The sequence below is a fragment of the Pristiophorus japonicus genome, chromosome 21, assembly GCF_044704955.1.
Source record: "Pristiophorus japonicus isolate sPriJap1 chromosome 21, sPriJap1.hap1, whole genome shotgun sequence".
NCBI classification, from domain to species: Eukaryota; Metazoa; Chordata; class Chondrichthyes; family Pristiophoridae; genus Pristiophorus; species Pristiophorus japonicus.
The window spans coordinates 15,959,828-15,977,051 of record NC_091997.1 but is presented as its reverse complement, the minus strand read 5'-3'; the positions used below and the strand labels follow the sequence as shown (position 1 = coordinate 15,977,051).

The 17,224-nt window shown below is 43.5% G+C and overlaps 1 protein-coding gene and 1 long non-coding RNA gene across 7 annotated transcripts in view; one reads left to right on the top strand and one right to left on the bottom strand.

Moving 5' to 3' along the window:
* LOC139233844 (epsilon-sarcoglycan-like) overlaps positions 1 to 4,071 on the top strand; it is an 85,791-nt gene extending 81,720 nt beyond the window's left edge. For all 6 annotated transcript variants that reach the window (XM_070864440.1, XM_070864437.1, XM_070864436.1 and 3 more), the window contains one exon: positions 3,267 to 4,071. In XM_070864440.1, the coding sequence (XP_070720541.1) occupies positions 3,267 to 3,270 (4 nt within the window). In that variant the 3' untranslated portion in view covers positions 3,271 to 4,071. The remainder of the gene's footprint in view (positions 1 to 3,266) is intronic.
* A 9,536-nt stretch (positions 4,072 to 13,607) lies between these two features.
* Positions 13,608 to 16,842, bottom strand: LOC139233846 (uncharacterized). Its single transcript, XR_011588226.1, has 3 exons — positions 16,496 to 16,842; positions 14,612 to 14,743; positions 13,608 to 14,026 (listed from the first exon to the last, which is right to left on the bottom strand). It is a non-coding gene; the product is annotated as an uncharacterized lncRNA (long non-coding RNA).
* Positions 16,843 to 17,224: the final 382 nt, after the last annotated feature.

The following is a 17,224-nucleotide window of genomic DNA, read 5'->3' as shown; positions in this document are numbered from 1 at the left end:
AGCTGAGCCCAAGATCAGATCAGCCATGATGTTATTGAATGGTGGAGCAGGCTCGAGGGGCCAACTAGCCTATGCCTGCTCCTATTTCTTATGTTCTCATGACACACCACTTTCACACACTTACCAAAATAAATAAAACCTTAAAAATAGAATTTTGCATTTGTGTATCTCTATACACAATTGAATACACAGATTGGGGTCGATTTTAACATTTGGTCAGCCGAGCACCCGTTCCAGCAGTGAAGAGCCCAGGGCTATTTTGAGGCCTGGGCCCTATTTAAATTGAACTGGTGAACCCCGGGCACCAAATGCGCTGATGCAGCTCGCCGGATTTAGGCTGGTACAATATCGGGCATCCCTGAGGTTTTCCAGTCAGCGGCAAGGTAAATTACGGAAAAAGAAAGCTTATCTGCATAATAGGGAAAAGGATTTCAGACTCACAGTTAGGAACCTCCTGTCACAGGGATGCGCAGTAGCCTCAGCTTACAACTAGATTGTGACAAGCAATTGTTTATATATGAAATGGCCATTATAATATGTTTACATATAGACTTTTATTACAAATGGTTACGTAAGTAGTTTCAATGATAAAAGTTGACATAAAAAGTATTACAGAATACAAAGTTTGTGGACAAGAATTGCACGCCATGTACAAGACTTTTAGTAATACAGGTATATTAGTCAATCTCCTATGGCTCTGCACCGGAACTGCAAAGTCAGTGAATATTTACCCTTTCAATTTCTTCCAGGCAGAAATATCCCAAAATGATTCACTTAAAATCAATTACTTTAAAATTGCAGTCACTGTTACGTAGACAAGCACATTTTGAGCACAGCAAGATCCCACAGGCAATGAGTAACGACTTAATTCGCTTTCCTGTACTGTTGAGCTAAGGGAGGAATGTTGGCAAGGACACCGGGAGATCTCCCTGTTCTGATTTTAACAGCGGTATGGATGGAACATCACCTTAATGTCCCAACTATAGAATAGCACCTCAGACAATGCAGCACTCCCTCAGTACTGCACTGTAATATCAGCCTAGATGATGTGCTCAGGTGGGACTTGAACTGCAAAAATTGCAGTTATTCTGCCAACTCGCTTTGGTTCATATGGAAAGGTTTCCACTGTAATAGTCTAAACATCATAACCAGGGAGTACTTTTAAAAAAAATATATAAATTGATATATCATTAACTGCTACTCCTGTTTACTATTATGAAGAGTCTTACTTGAGGTTTGCCAATTTTATTATTCTTATTCAATTACATTGAGAAGGAGTGAATTAATTCCATATTTCTAGGTTCATATTTACTTACATGGGTTTAAGGAACAGTTTTCAGAATCAGATCTTTTATGGAATTGTTTGACTTAAGATGTTTTTATATGGACCATTGTATGAATATTGCTTATACAATAATGTTCAAAAAAGGGCAGACATGTGGCAGATGAAATTTAATGCAGAAAAGTGAAAAGTAATACATTTTGGGAGGAAGAACAAGGAGAGGCAATATAAACTAAAGGGTACAATTTTGAAGGGGGTGAATCAACAGAGTCCTGGGGTGTATGTGCACAAATCGTTGAAGGTGGCAGGGTAGGTTGAGAAAGTGGTTACAAAAGCATACAGGATACTGGGCTTCTAAATAGAGTATAGGGGCCGAAATTCATCACCTCACTGCCCGCTGCTGCCGACTGCCGCCGACATTCCTCCAGAAGATCCGCCCAGTGACACTTTGGAGGTGGCCTGGAATGGGCAGGTGGTGAGAGCCGCCGGGAATCGCCCACTGACGTCAGTGGAGGGCCGAGTGGCGTAACTGACTTCCTGCCCGGTCAGCTCTTATATTCCTGCGGGTGGGAGTCGGTGGCAGAACTGGGGTGGACCGTTGCGAGGAGGCTGGTCTGTTCCTGACAGTAAGTTTGAAGAACCTGAAAAAAAGGTGTGAACATTTTTTTTAATCTTCAACAGCGACTTACCTGGATAGGGTCCCCTGAAGATCTTCGGATAGTTTTTTTTATTTATTACTGCTGATTTTTTTTTCAGGTCTTCGACCCTCCGTGGGCCCAACTCCATCCTCGGCGGAATTTGGGCGGCAAGCGCCTCTGCCACCGAGAATGAGCTCCCACCCGCTGCTGCACAGATTGGCGATGTACATCGTCCATTTGCCGCCCGCCGACCTTCGAGGGACCTCGGCGATGAATATCCCGTCCAAAGTACCGTCCGGTACCTTGGCGGCCATCGGCGGCACTTTGGCGGCACTTGGGCGGGCGGAGGCCTTGATGAAAATCGGCCCCATAGAGTACAAGAACAAGGTTATGATGAACCTTTATAAAACATTGGCCCGGCCTCAACTGGAGTATTGTGTCCAATTATGGGTACTGCACTTTAGGAAGAATGTGAACACTTTGGAGAGGGTGCAAAAAAGATTACAAGAATGGTTCCAGGGACGATGCTGGACTGGAGAAGCTGGGGTTGTTCTCCTTAGAGCAGAGAAGGTTGAGAGGAGATTTGATAGAGGTATTCAAAATCATGAGGGGTCTAGACAGAGTAAATAGATAGCAACATTTCCCATTGGCGGAAGGGACGAGAACCAGAGTACACAGATTTAAGGTAATTGGCAGAAGAACCATAGGCGACATTAGGAAATCTTTTTTACGCAACGAGTGGTTATGATCTGGAATGCACTGCCTGAGTGGTTAGTGGAGGCAGATTCAATCGTGGCTTTCAAAAGGGAATTTGATAAGTACCTGAAGGAGGAAAAAATGCAGGGCTATGGAGAAAGGGCAAAGGAGTGGGACTAGCTGAGGTGCTCTTGCAGAGAGCTGGTATGGGCTTGATGGGCCAAATGGCCTCCTTCTGTGCTGTAACCATTCTATGATTTTATTCTGATTCTATTCTAAGTAAGACTCCTTGAATAGACAGATACTTGACAAGCTGGTTTTCTATCTTCCATCAAAGCTTAATCACCATTTTTAATTTATGGAAAAATTCCTAGTACCATAATATTTAACTATTTGGTTTAAGTAGATAAGTCTTTAAAATCTCCTATGATATTGCATCAAAAATGTCCATGCTATTGAAAATAGGACATATAATGATTATAGATTCTAGCCCTAATGCCTGTCAAATTGTTTTCTTTATAATGATATAATATCCCACTATGATTGAAGAATATTGATATTATTTACGTCTCTGCAGTTACTAACACTTTTTCCCACTTCTTAAATGGCCACATCTATATTGAAGCTTAATAGTATTTCTTTTTAATTAGGTAAATAAAAGCATAAACAGAAGGTTGCGGACTGGATGCTAATCACTCCAACACAAAATGTAATATTTTCCATAATGAAAGAGAAAGAAGTCGTTAGAAATGCATGTATTCTTAGATTTATGCCATTGCTTTTTAATGATCATATCTTATGTGTACTGTAATGACTGTTGCCATTTACAGCACCTCATTCTAACAAACTGCATAGCTTAATAAACAAAAGTAATACCATTAGGCTGAAATCACAATATGCAATTTCAGCAAATTAACTTGTTATGAATATAACACCTTTGTGAAATTAGCTAAGGACTTTCATCAGTACTTTATCATATTTATATAGTAATATTACTTCGCGTGTTTTCAGTGCTATGTTAGGTACGTTTTATAATGTTACATGTAGAATAACTGGAATGAGATGTTTGGTTACAAGGTAATAATTCATCAAAATAACATGAGCAAAGATTTAGTGGTTTATGAATATTATCTCAATCTTTATATAGAATTAATGCTTTATCTTACTTCTTAATTTTATTCTGTGCAATATGGATTCTATAGGCTGTTGGTAAATTTCATCGTTTCTAATACAGAGCAAATAGCATCTCTGCAGAAAATCAGCTTGTGCGAACATTGCTAGTAGCATCCACATAGATGAGCACTGTTTAAGTTTAAAGGCATAACAAGTGATATGGTGTAAACATTTTTCAGCAGATTAAAACGTTGTTACAAAATGTATTAGTATTTCACATTTGGGATGCGTTTCCTTTTTTTTTACTGATGTCTCAATTAAAATAAATAGAAGATCATTGGCTCTTTATGTTAAGTTTCTATTCATATGTAACGCAAGATCCATAACTCAAAAATATATAATTAATATGTTTTACCATGAGTAAAACTCCAATCACCTGAATTTGTTGTTTATTATAGAATTTGCTTCAATGCGTGTGAAAAAATACTTCTTGTGTCTTTGTTACAAGATAAATCATCACAGTATTATAATGGCAGTGTTTTCAGTTCAGTGCTACACACTAAAGTCAACTGAAAAAGAATACTTATTAAAAATCCATATTTACCAGTTATTTCAGAGTGTCCTCATTACCTGTTTTACACTGTTTTAAACAGAAACATAGTGGGCTTTAATGTGATGCCTGGCCCTTATTGTACTGATGCATATTGCCACTGTATGATCAGATATGGAAGCCTAAAGTTTATTCCGTGCCGGTGCATCTAACACACCCCAATGCTGCATTCAGAACTTGAGGCACCACAAGTGATTTAAATTATGTAACCTCCACATAATGTGATCTGTGAAGTGCTCCAGTTGGAACGGGTGCTTCAGAGGAAGTAGATGGCAATTAAAACATTTTTGATCCTGGATGCCCCCGTCATTGATATGGAGCTACCTTTACTTGTTGTCCCCATTTTATTTTTGGTCTTCACCAGTCAAATTCTACAAGAGGACATACGTCTTCGTACTATTCAGTCCAAGAAAAATAATTGCCAATGAATGGAAAGCCAGTCGCCCTTCCATCGCTGCTGGTGTCTAATGTTCTGTCCCCAATTGTTGTGACACTTGCGGGTGTCATGCGTGATGCAGTGTCAAATTATGTAAACAAGCTGACCTTGAATTACAGGGCAACATCAGCTCATTCAGACATGAAGTGGCCACAGCCTCTGGAGTAACAGACTTGGCTCGGTTGCACTAGTCTACATAAGAGGTCTGTAACATTTGAGCTTTTTAGCAGATGCAGAGATGATAATAAGACCTCTGAAGATATGAAACTTAGTGTTCCAGCATAGGGATGTTTAGGGCACTTTTGGGCCTTTCATTCTCCATTACGGGACACCCAGACATGGTAGGTAGGACATGCCTGCCTGGATTTTCACCTCCTTGCTACCCTGATCCTAATGCATATCAATAAACACAATGTTAGCAATGGACTTGTATGCTCCTGTATATGCCACACAAATGTACGAGCGGGCCAATACGTCAAGAAGTAGAACATTCTAGAGAACATTTTTTTCTAGAATGTGCCATGTGGGCGTAATTACTCATTCAGGAATGGAAATTCATCTTTCTTGGTACATTTATGGCCAAAACATAAGCCGTATTCTACTTACATAAGTCAACGATATGCAATGGCCAGCCTTCACTCAATGCGACCTTTAATGTTATAGAAACATAGAAAATAGGTGCAGGAGTAGGCCATTCGGCCCTTCTAGCCTGCACCGCCATTCAATGAGTTCATGGCTGAACATGCAATTTCAGTACCCCATTCCTGCTTTCTCGCCATACCCCTTGATCCCCCAAGTAGTAAGGACTTCATCTAACTCCTTTTTGAATATATTTAGTGAATTGGCCTCAACAGCTTTCTGTGATAGAGAATTCCACAGGTTCACCACTCTCTGGGTGAAGATGTTTCTCCTCATCTCGGTCCTAAATGGCTTACCCCTTATCCTTAGACTGTGACCCCTGGTTCTGGACTTCCCCAACATTGGGAACATTCTTCCTGCATCTAACCTGTCTGAACCCATCAGAATTTTAAACGTTTCTATGAGGTCCCCTCTCATTCTTCTAAACTCCAGTGAATACAAGCCCAGTTGATCCATTCTTTCTTGATAGGTCAGTCCCGCCATCCCGGGAATCAGTCTGGTGAACCTTCGCTGCACTTCCTCAATAGCAAGAATGTCCTTCCTCAAGTTAGGAGACCAAAACTGTACACAATACTCCAGGTGTGGCCTCACCAAGGCCCTGTACAACTGTAGCAACACCTCCCTGCCCCTGTACTCAAATCCCCTCGCTATGAAGGCCAACATGCCATTTGCTTTCTTAACCGCCTGCTGTACCTGCGTGCCAACCTTCAATGACTGATGTACCATGACAACCAGGTCTCGTTGCACCTCCCCTTTTCCTAATCTGTCACCATTCAGATAATAGTGTCTCTCTGTTTTTACCACCAAAGTGGATATGCTGAGATTGGATTTTGCCTGCGCTCAGAGGGCGGGTTCAGAGGTGGGTCTACTGTCAAAATCTAAGATTGACATCGGGGCGGGATTCTGCTTTGAACCCGCTTCCATGTCAGTTTCTCAAATGCCGAGTTTGCCTGCGCTTTTCAGACCCGACACTAAGCAGCGGGTGAGCCAATTGAAATAGTTAAGAGGGTGTTTAAGAGTACTTAAACAGCATTTTACCATCTACTTACTATTTTTCCAGCTTTTTGACGACTTTCACGGCACTCGGGGTTCACGTCAGGTAAGTAGGTCAGGTTTTTCATGACTCTCCATTGTTTTGAATAGGTGACGGCTGCAAAAATGGTATAAAAGCTACCATTTCACAGCTGTTCACTTTCCAATGTTAGAAGCTGGAGCCTTCACGATTTGGAATACACTTTCCAGCTTTAGGAAGGTTGTAAGTGTTTGGAGTAAACTCTCTATCCAGTGTCACCTCCTTGGACTAACCTCTCTCACCATTGACAGATCGCTTCCGTCATCTCAACATCAGCTGTATCAGTGCCCTTGAAAAAATCTCACCTTTGTCCTCAGAATACCACCATGATCATCCCCAACACCAATATCACCAGGGACCCCAACAGCAACACCAACCTTCTCCGCAATCACCTGATGCTGCACAGGAAACAGGGCATCAGCACATGACTACATTGTTGCCCGGGAGGCCAGTGATGGCCTCACCATGACTAAAATTACTTCGCTTGATGCTCTACACCCTGGATGCCACATGATGCGACAGATTGGCACCACCCCACTCCAACACCATAAAGCATCCTTACAATGCCCAAGCCATTCCTTTCACACTCATCACCATTGCGGGGGATACCGTTATGTCTCACCATTCACTACAACTCACAAAGCCACTTCCAAAGGAGCACACCAATCTGTCCAAGAACGCAAAGTGTTGAAAATAAAGATTTCAATGTTTGACAACACATTAACTGAAACTTTACATGAGCATTGGCTAAAAGACCCAAATGCCTACCCTTGTGTGTTGGTAGTTGGTATGATTGGACAAGGATGAGGATGAGTGTGAGGGGTGGCTAGTGAGATAGGGATGTGATAATGTAGTTAGAGAGGGATAGGTGGAGGTGCAAGGGAAGTTGGTATAAGGATGTGCAGGAATAGGATAGGGAAGGCAGAGTGATAGGGATGTGATGAGTGGCACAGCAGGATGAGATTGAGTGTGGCTTTGCAGTAACGTTTCGTGATCTACTGAGATCATTGAAAGATTTGCACCACATCCTTGCTTGTGCCCTCTGTGCAATGTGTAACCAAGCTGCTTTGTTGTCCTAGGGAGGTCTCTTCCACCCACTGGAAGGGAAGAGGATCTCCCTGCATGCTGTGACTCCCTCATTAAGCATATGGAGGGAGTCAGGGGAGAGCCTGGGTGCAGCTGTGCACATTTGTGCAGTGTTTATCAATGTTTGCAGCACCTCAATGCTGCATAACACTGACAACACAACTGTCAAAATGAATGTAAGCATGGTCCCTTTAAGGAAACCAGCTAATGACATTGGCTGGGAATCTCACTGGGCGGACCTAACAAGCCCAATCAGGAGAAAGTCGTGGGGGAAGCCGGCATAGAGACAGGAGTGGGGTTGCACCCACTGAGGATGTCGGTAGGTGAAATCGTGGCCACTGTATGGCATGCAAACCCACATCCTACCATTGTAAAGGACAATCCGGGCCACTTGCTTTTCAATTTTTCTTTTCTATGTCTTATATACCCTGTCTCTGCTGAAATTGAAATTCCACCCTGTCATCGTTGTACATTTTTTAAAGTGTCATGTAATTAAAGTTAAAATCGCTCTTGTCATGTTTCCTGTGATACCAAAAATGATCAACACTGCACTGTTTGGAAAGACAAAGTGACGATCATTTGATTGAGTGTTAAAATAAATTTGTTGGCTTGAATATTAATATTATTGTCGCTTTTTCAAAGGTACGATGTCTCCATAAGTAGGGAAGAGCTTTGTATGATGTGACACCATGTTAAGGCAGCATCACTGCATTTTTAAATATTAATCTTTCAAGATCACAAGTCGTTCTATTTTAAGAACCGTTCAAATCATGCCAAGTAATTGTAATATTGTATTTTTGGTAATTCACTGTGCTTTGTGTGTAAAATTTGATCAAGATTTGTTGGTTTTTGCCTCATTTTAATATTAATGCTTCTGCATGTTCTTTAACTTCTATATATTTTTGTAAACACCATGATCTGTGAAGTACTGTATCTTTACAGAGTGTCTGAAGGCGTAGGACAATGGGTAAGCTAATATGCAGCCTTTAATAGAGGTTGCTTTTGAGATAACAGCACAACCAGAACAATAGAACAAAGCAAACCAGTACTATTCAAATTCCAGAATGAATCATCAGGGTCGGCTCAAAATGTCTGGTAATTTGAGCTTACCCAATGGCTTCTACGTGCGGTATTATTATTTTTTTCATTCTCGAGATGTGGGCGACGCTTGCAAATATGGCATTTATTTCCCATCACTAGTTGCCCTTCTTAAACTTCTGCATTCTGTGATCAGTTTAATACAATGGAGTGGCTTGCTAGACCACTTCATAGGGCAGTTAATATTCAACCAACTTGGAGTGGGACTGGAGTCACATTTAGGCCAGACTGGGTAAGGTCGGCAGGTTTCCTTCCCTAAAGGAAATTAGTGAATCAGTTGGGGTTTTTTTAATGACAATTTGACAGCTTCTTGTTTACTTTTACCGATGCCAGCTTTTATTTCCAGACTTTTTAAACTGAATTCAAAATCTGAACCTGCCATGGTGGGATTTAAACTCACTGGCCGGAATTTTCTCAAGGGAGGCAGTTTGAGCACGGGAGAGCCTGAGGTGAGCGGGAAACCCAGAAGGCCGGGTTTCCCGCAGGCCCTGCAGACTTTAACGGGCCTGATTTGAATGCGAGTACTCATATTTCCACCCGCAGCCAGCCAGATTGAGAGGCTAGCTGGGGGCGGGTAGGCATCAGAAGCGAGGGAATGGTCCAAGGGAGGGATGGCAGGAAGGGTCGGGGGGGGTGGTGGGGGGGGAGGTCAGCAATCGGGGGTGGGAAGAGGATTGGCAGGGATCAGGGGGGGAGAGAATCGGCAGGGGAAGAGAGGATCGGGGGGCGGGAAGGATCAGCAGGGGTCAGGGATCGCAGGAGGGGCAAAGAGAGTATCGACAGCAGTCGGGATCGGGGAGGGGGGAGAGAGCATTGGCAGAGGTCAGGGATTGGGGGTTTGGAGAGATTGGCAGGGGCCGGAGATTGCAGGGAGGGTCTGCTGGGGATCGGCCCGGGATTGACAGGGGGCGGGGGGAAGAAGAGAGGATCAGGACCGGCCTTATCATCGTTGGTATGGGGGATGGGAGGTGAGAGGTAAAGGCCTGGGGGAGGCTGATCTGAGGCCTCGTGGAGGGGTCTCCAATCGCAGGGGTTGGGTATAGTTGGGTCCCTGGATACCGGAGGTGGGTATAAAGCCACTTACCTCCTGGATGCAATCCCTGCCTCTGTTTAACTGCCGGATTTCACGGATTGTGTGAAACCCATCCACTGGCAGTTAAACACAAAATGGATGGGGAAAATGAGGCTAATATTTAAATTGAGGCAACACCCCCTGGGTGTGGGTTGGTCGTCAGACCCACGCCCCCCCTTCAGCAAAATTGGAAGTGGGTAGGTTGGAGGCGGGATAAGGTCGGGATCACATTTTTAACACTTTAACTGCTCCCACGCTCCAAGCTCAACCATTTTTATAGGGGACAATTCGGCCACATTCTCTGCATTATTAGTCCAGCAACCAGTAGTCACGCTGAACAATCAGCACTTGTACTGCAATGTATCTATTCTGAAAACATTCCTAGGGAAACTCTGAATTTTCAAGTATAAAAAATGACATTGTGCTGCTGGTAGCAAGTTGTATTAATAAAATTATGACATATGTGATAATATGCAAGTTTACCATCAAAATACAAATAGTTGCAGAACTATTATACAGTATTGCACAGGTAGCATCATTTCACGCATCTTAGATTATTTCTGACAAAGGTAATATTAGCAGTTCTTGTGTCACTCGGCTCTGCCTTATAGATGTTGAGGTAAATTTTCCATTTGTGCGTTCCTGGCATAATTGACCAAATCCAACCTATGATGTTCCATTCATGACTTTGTAAAATTACCCCTTACATTTAGCATGATTTATTCAGGCTCGTCTGCAGTATAACCTGAGGCTTGTGAGCGATAACCTGCTTTTGTATGTCTCAATACACTTCATTTTCTTTATACACTTGTATCTACCAAAACATTCAAACTTTGTAAAACAGTCAGTGCCCTTCCTCAATTTGAGAAATGGCAGAGGTGGAGGGGGAAGCCTAATATAATTCACTCATTTGTGTAACCATAGGATTACAAATATGAGTCCCCAGATCAGAGGGGGTTTGGAAGGGGAACCAGGTCATCTACAAGGTCATAAGATTTCCTGTCTGTCAAGAGAAGTCTGTATATGTTGACATACTAGCACATTATGTTGCTGTGTACGAACAAATACATTTTCTGCAGTAACACTTTTTACCTTTGTGAATCTAATATTGTTTTTCACACAGGGAATTCTCAGTAGCGTGTTAATATTTCCAAAGGTCCATCACATAAAAACATTGAAACCCTCTGGTGTAAATACTATCTGACGATTAGAAAGATACAATGGGTCAAGCAGCTTGCAGCAATGAGTGTTTAGTGAACCATCATTTTATTTTGAAAATATTTTTTCTGTCTAAACATGCACCATTTCAAGTCACGAGTATATTATAACTTAGCTGGAATGAGGTATGTATTACTGAATTAAAGTAAAGTCTCTACACAAGTTCATCAGATTTTACTGAAATTTTCTCCTACATAAAAATATTAATTTGAAAAAATATTTTGTAATTTTATTTTTGCAAAATTATTTCACATCAGGAGTTATTCTTCCTCTCACATCTCAACAACTTGTATTTATATAGAGCCCTTAACGTAGTTAAATGTCCCAAGGTGTAGCGTTATCATAAACAAAATTTGACACCGAGCCACATCAGTGGAAATTATGGCCCATGACCAAAAGCTTGGTCAAAGAGGTAGGTTTTAAGGAGCGTCTTAACGGAGGAAAGAGGGGTTTATGGAGGGAATTCTAGAGTCGCCTGTGTCTCACTGTTTTGAGGTTATCTCACAAAACATTTATCTCCATTGTAAGGAAAACAATCTTATGCACTCTATTGTCTTTGTGTATGTAAATGTGTAATCCTATGCTATATACTTTGTATTTGGATAGTTTACAAAATCTTTATACATAGGAAGTTTGAAAAACAATGATGTACAGTCGCACATTTCGGGGCAAACTTGATCTCGCTGAAGAATGTTGCTTCGATGCCCACCCATTGACGGGCAGGTTGCTGTCAACCCGCCAAACCTTGGCCACTCCACATTATCTGGATATTGCAGCTTTTCTTTCTCCTCCTCTCACAGGGTCCTGGATTCACTCTCACTCTAGTTGTAGCAGTATTAGCAAAGATTTAACAATCACACTACACATTACCAGTTCAACTATTTTAGTTGTGCACTTTAAACAAATGCCCCCTGCAAAGGGGGGGGGGGGGGGGAGGGGGGTCACACTCCAAAATACATTTTTCCAGTGCCCTTTTTTTGAGGGCACTAACACAAATTATACAAGTGCCCCCTGGCTAAAAGGGAGGGGGGGGGGGGGGCGCGGCGGCACTAAAACCGGCAAATTAAACTTTAAACTTAAATGATCACATTAAAATGTGGTTGCTGGGGGTGATGATGCACTCCGGTCCCTCCGGCGCTCACCTCTCGCGGAAGGACGCGAGCGATCCGAATATTGCAACTGGCCCCTGACACAACCAGGTATTGAATATTGGTTGAAAGGCAACATTACTCACTTCTGGAAATTTAGCACCCGAGTAAGAAATGATCGAGGGCACTGCACTTCCTCTCAGACGGCTGGAAGAAAAGATCCGCGCTCAAAACCGGCCCGCCGTCCGCCCGCCCGCCCCGCCAACCGACCGGCTAACGGCCACGCGCGCGCGCCGCCGCCAACCGCCTGACTAACGGCCACCGTGACCTTAAGCCCGCCGCGGCCGCCGCCACACTGCACTCACCGTCCACCGCCCCGCCGACAATTGCCTCTCACACCACCTCCCCCGGCCCGCCACCCGGGAATGTCGGCGCGCTGCAGCCGTCAGTGAAAGTCGGCACGGCACGGCACGGCACGACACGACGAGCGGCCGCCGCGCCGCACCGCACCGACACACAGCATGGCGCCGAGTCCAGGGGCTGCCGATCAGCAGCAAGCAGCGGGGCTCACATCCCTCAGCAGACCGCCCGGCCGCCGCGCTGAGTTGGCGCCTTTCTGCTCGGCGTGGGCCAAGTGGAGGAAGCTCGCACCAAACTGATGCCTGGCACATTTTCCACAGCAACCAGCCAGCGCCGCGATGTTGGGAGCCTGGCTTTAACTCTCACTTACGGAGATTCCACACGATTTTACTGTGAAAAGTAAACGCCGTTTCAAGCGAGCGGGAATCGGTCAGATGTTTAAACAATACAACAAGGGGGGAAAAAAAACAACCCAAACTGAAGTGGGGTGATATCGAAAATCTGTGTGGTCCAACCTGTCTTTATCTCCGTTACCTTGCTGGTTCAGCATTACACACACAGTCGCTCAAATGTTTTGAACCCCTCAGATACAAGTAACCGCCAGCACCACCCTCTGATGGTAAAATAACATTTATTATTAAATGTTATTAAAAATAACAATGATTAAAGAATTGTTTCGCTTAAAGCAGAGTTTGGCAGCGTCTGCGACACCGCTTCAGAGCACCAACAATGAATGCCAAATCTCATGCCGCGCTCATTATCTTGTGCAACCGCCCTTTCTAATTCTAATATTATTCAATGGTTGACTGGAATTTAGACGAGTCTGTCTTTGTGAATACTTATCCCACCCTGACGTTACCCATTTTAAGAACTATCGTTCGATAAACAGCATTCTTCGGCGTGAAAAATCTTTTTTTCCCTTCTCGATCTTCTTATTTTCACATTTTATTGAAATCCATGCCAACACATGGAACAGAATTGTGAAAACAGTTGCTAACGCAAGTACAAACGGGATTCTGGACTGGACTAAACCTGGAAATGCAGCACACATTCTTCACCAGTATTTGCAACACTTGCCGCTGGTTTCCAAGTCTATTGAAACTTGAACTGGTTCTCGGCGCCTTTTAATTTACACAAATTGCAGAATCTGTGCAGGATTAAAATCCCAGACCATGCTTTGAGCCATTGGAAGTAAAAACACAAAATACCATATTGGGCAAAACGCTTTTACTCCCGAATTAGGAATGACAGATCAAGACTACGATTAGTACAATTCAATCATAATGTGCATACTATCACAAAATGCAACCCAGTGTTTGATTTTCTTCGTTAATTAACAAGCAATTTCTATTTCCAAAGTATATTTCCAAATCGATTTTTAAAGTACCGTAATACTAGAGTGAAAATACAAAAGGGAAACGAGTTCCATTACAAAATAAAGCACTCAGTTAACACAAATGGTTGCATTCGGCATTATGGCATAAACATACGTAAAATGCATAATATAAAGAAACAAATCCAGTCAGCCGAAGACGTTTCTCCTGGAGCTCCTTTCCCAGGTTCGGCGAGGACTGCCGCAGGAATATAAATGCCAAATTAATAGGCTCAGTGTTGAGAACTGTAGAAATGACAAGAAACAACCCGTTCTCTGTAGTTTTGAACTTCCTGTAAGTTTATACACAGCGGCCGTGGGCAGTCCTTCCAAGTCACAGTGACGTACAGATATGTGACCAGAATTGCAACAATATAAATGTGATTGTGGGTAACTGCTGTCACTCCACGCAAAGTTTCTGAAATTCACTCAGTATCTAATCCTTAAACCATCAGCATCCCGCTGAGCTTCACACAGCGAAAGCTTTGACAGGCGGTGGTATTTAACTATGAATTTGCGAAATTAGCAATACTTCATTTCTAAAACGATCCTACGGGCCGTGGGCAGTTTCTACACTCAACCTTGCTTTGAAAGCGGCAGGAGATTCATTCATGCATCAGCTGGCATTTATTAAATATGTTATATAGAATGGATTGCTATTATATAAAAATACTAATCAACTCAAAAGGCACTAATCTTAAAAAAAAGATAAGGATAAACGTAACTTTTTATTGTTGACATTAACGGTACTTCTAAAAGTAGAAACTACCGCAGTGGGGACATCCGGAATTAAAGGTGTGCTCCGCTTCACAGACTTGGATAGAAACTTACCTGATTTTTTAAAACGGTCTTGCTAGCGCTGCCATACGTTATGAAGATACGGACGTTTTTGCAGCAAGGACCAATTTCAGTCACGTGTGTTTCGTGTATTGACAGCGCTGACACATCGCTCTATTTCTGGTCCTGTAAATGGCGGAGAAGAAACGGCAAAGGTCAGCGGCATAAGGTCACCATAATATGTGTGGAAAACAATTAGCTCCATGTAATTCCTCATCCAGAGAGACCGCAATGCCTCCGTCCATTGCAGCATCCATTTGTTTCTTAACTGACTCTCGGGGGTTGGCTCCACCACTCTATCTCGCAGTTTAATCTACATGTTGCTTATTCTTTGTGTGAATAAGAATTTCCTCAATAACTAGGTCAATGTTGTACAGTTGATCCTCAAGTTTTTACCTGATAATTCCATTATCTTACATAGAATGCAAGTTAAGACTAACACGTCTGTTTTGCTACCCTGTTGAATATGGACATGATATTAGCCCATTTCAAATCAATGTCCAATAATTCCTTTATCGTCAATACTTTACAATTCTCTTTCCCTGGGGATTTGTTTTGAGTCTGATTATTCTGTCTAGGCCTTCCATCGCATTTTTTTTATTCAATCACGGGATGGGGGTGTCGCTGGCAAAGGCAGCATTTATTGCCCATCCCTAATTGACCTTGAGAAGGTGGTGGTGAGCTGCCTTCTTGACAAGCGTGTGGTTTGCGAGGCCATTTCAGAGGGCAGTTAAGAGTCAGCCACATTGCTGTGGGTCTGGAGTCACAAATAGACCAGACCGGGTAAGGATGGCGGGTTTCCTTCCTTAAAGGACATTCATGAGCCAGACAGGTTTTTACGACAATCCGGTAGTTTCATGGTCAGCATTAGCTTTTTATTCCAGACTAATTCAATTAGCTGAATTTAAATCCCTTCCCTCCACCCTGTGCTCCTTCCACCCCTGATCCTCCCCGGCCCCCGATCACCTCCCGGCCCCCAATCAATCCCTCCCTTCTCTCTGCGGCCTAGTGCTGCTGCCCCACCCGCCTCAAGCCAGCCAGCCTCTCCATGTGGCTGGCTGTGGGTGGGTAACAGAGGTTTGAAATGAAAATCAGGCCCTGCTGTTATATTCTTCAAAGTTTCCAGCCTCCCTACTTCCAACCTGAATATTAAAATTCAGGCCTATATTTCACTAGTGAATATTTATAGAAACCTGGTAAAAAGTACCAACAGCTTCATAAATTCTCACACACAACCAGAAATGCTGATAGCTCAAAGACAGCCCTGAAAAGAGGTTTTATGTAATATTTTGAAGACAAAGAGTTGCACTGAAAGTGCAGTGGGATTAGGCAGGTCAAAACTAAAATCTGGTTACTAGTGTTATTGGTGAGGGTTTAAACTAATTTGGCAGGGGGATGGGCACTAGGATGTAGCATTCGAAAGGATAAACAAGGAGCACAAAGGATTGGGAGATAGCACTAGAGTAAGAAATAGTACAGTATTAGGTGGGGTTAGACTAAGAGAGAACACAAGAAGGTCTAAGATAGGTTTACAGTGCTTGTATGTAAATGCACGAAGCGTGATAAATAAGATTGGTGAGGTGCGGGTGCAAATAGCTACATGGGAATATGATGTCGTGGCAATAATGGAGACCTGGCTCAAAAAAGGACAGGATTGGGCATTACATATTCCTGGATATATGGGGGCTGAAATTCAGGGTCTCAAAGAAACCCTAGTTTGCGGCAGCCATTCCTAAAAATCGAACGGCAGCCGCTTTGGGGTCAACAGGCCGACCCGACCTAAATTCAGGTCGGGGATTTTTCGGCCTGGACCCCATCCCGCCCAAATGGTTGCACTACCAATGAAAACAATAAAAATACTTAGCCATCGACTTTCACCTGAATCCGTCGATCCCACGCCGCATGGTGCCCCCGGCAGGTTTTTCTGCCAGTGCACTATCTCCGCACTGAGTGTGGCCCTGCAGCACGGGCGCCCTTAAAGGGGAGGACCCACTGCTGCGGCCACAATGGAAATTTTTTTGCCAACCGACTTGCCGATCGTCCGGCAAAATACTGCCCCCAGGTTCGGCTGGGCCGTCAACGGGCAACCTGGCACCCCCTCTTGGATGCCAGGCTGCTGGCCTGAATGAAACCCTCCCTGGTGGCCCAGTGGCCAAAGTTAAAAGATGATAGATTCCTCTTTAATGGAAGGGAGAGAGCGCTGTGACTTCACCGCGACTCCACGGCTGATTGACAGCGGCGGAGGCCCAGAACGACCCATTTTCAGCCAGTCAGCCTGGCTTTAAATCTAAGCCTGCCCCCATTATGATCCATTTCCTGTAGGACTGAAAATAGATCTACTTACTGCACCAGGAGTTCCAGCGGTAAGTACCACTTCAAAACTCCAAGGTGTTCAGGAAAGATAGGGAAGGAAAGAAAGGAAGTGGGGTGGCAGTATTGATTAAGGAGAATATTACAGTGCTGGAGAGAGAGGATGTCCTGGAGGGGTCAAGGACAGAATCTAGTTAGAGTTAAGACACAATAGAGGTGCCATTACACTACTAGAGGTATTCTATAGGCCAACAACTAGTGGGAAGGATGTAGAGAAGCAAATTTGCAGGGAAATGA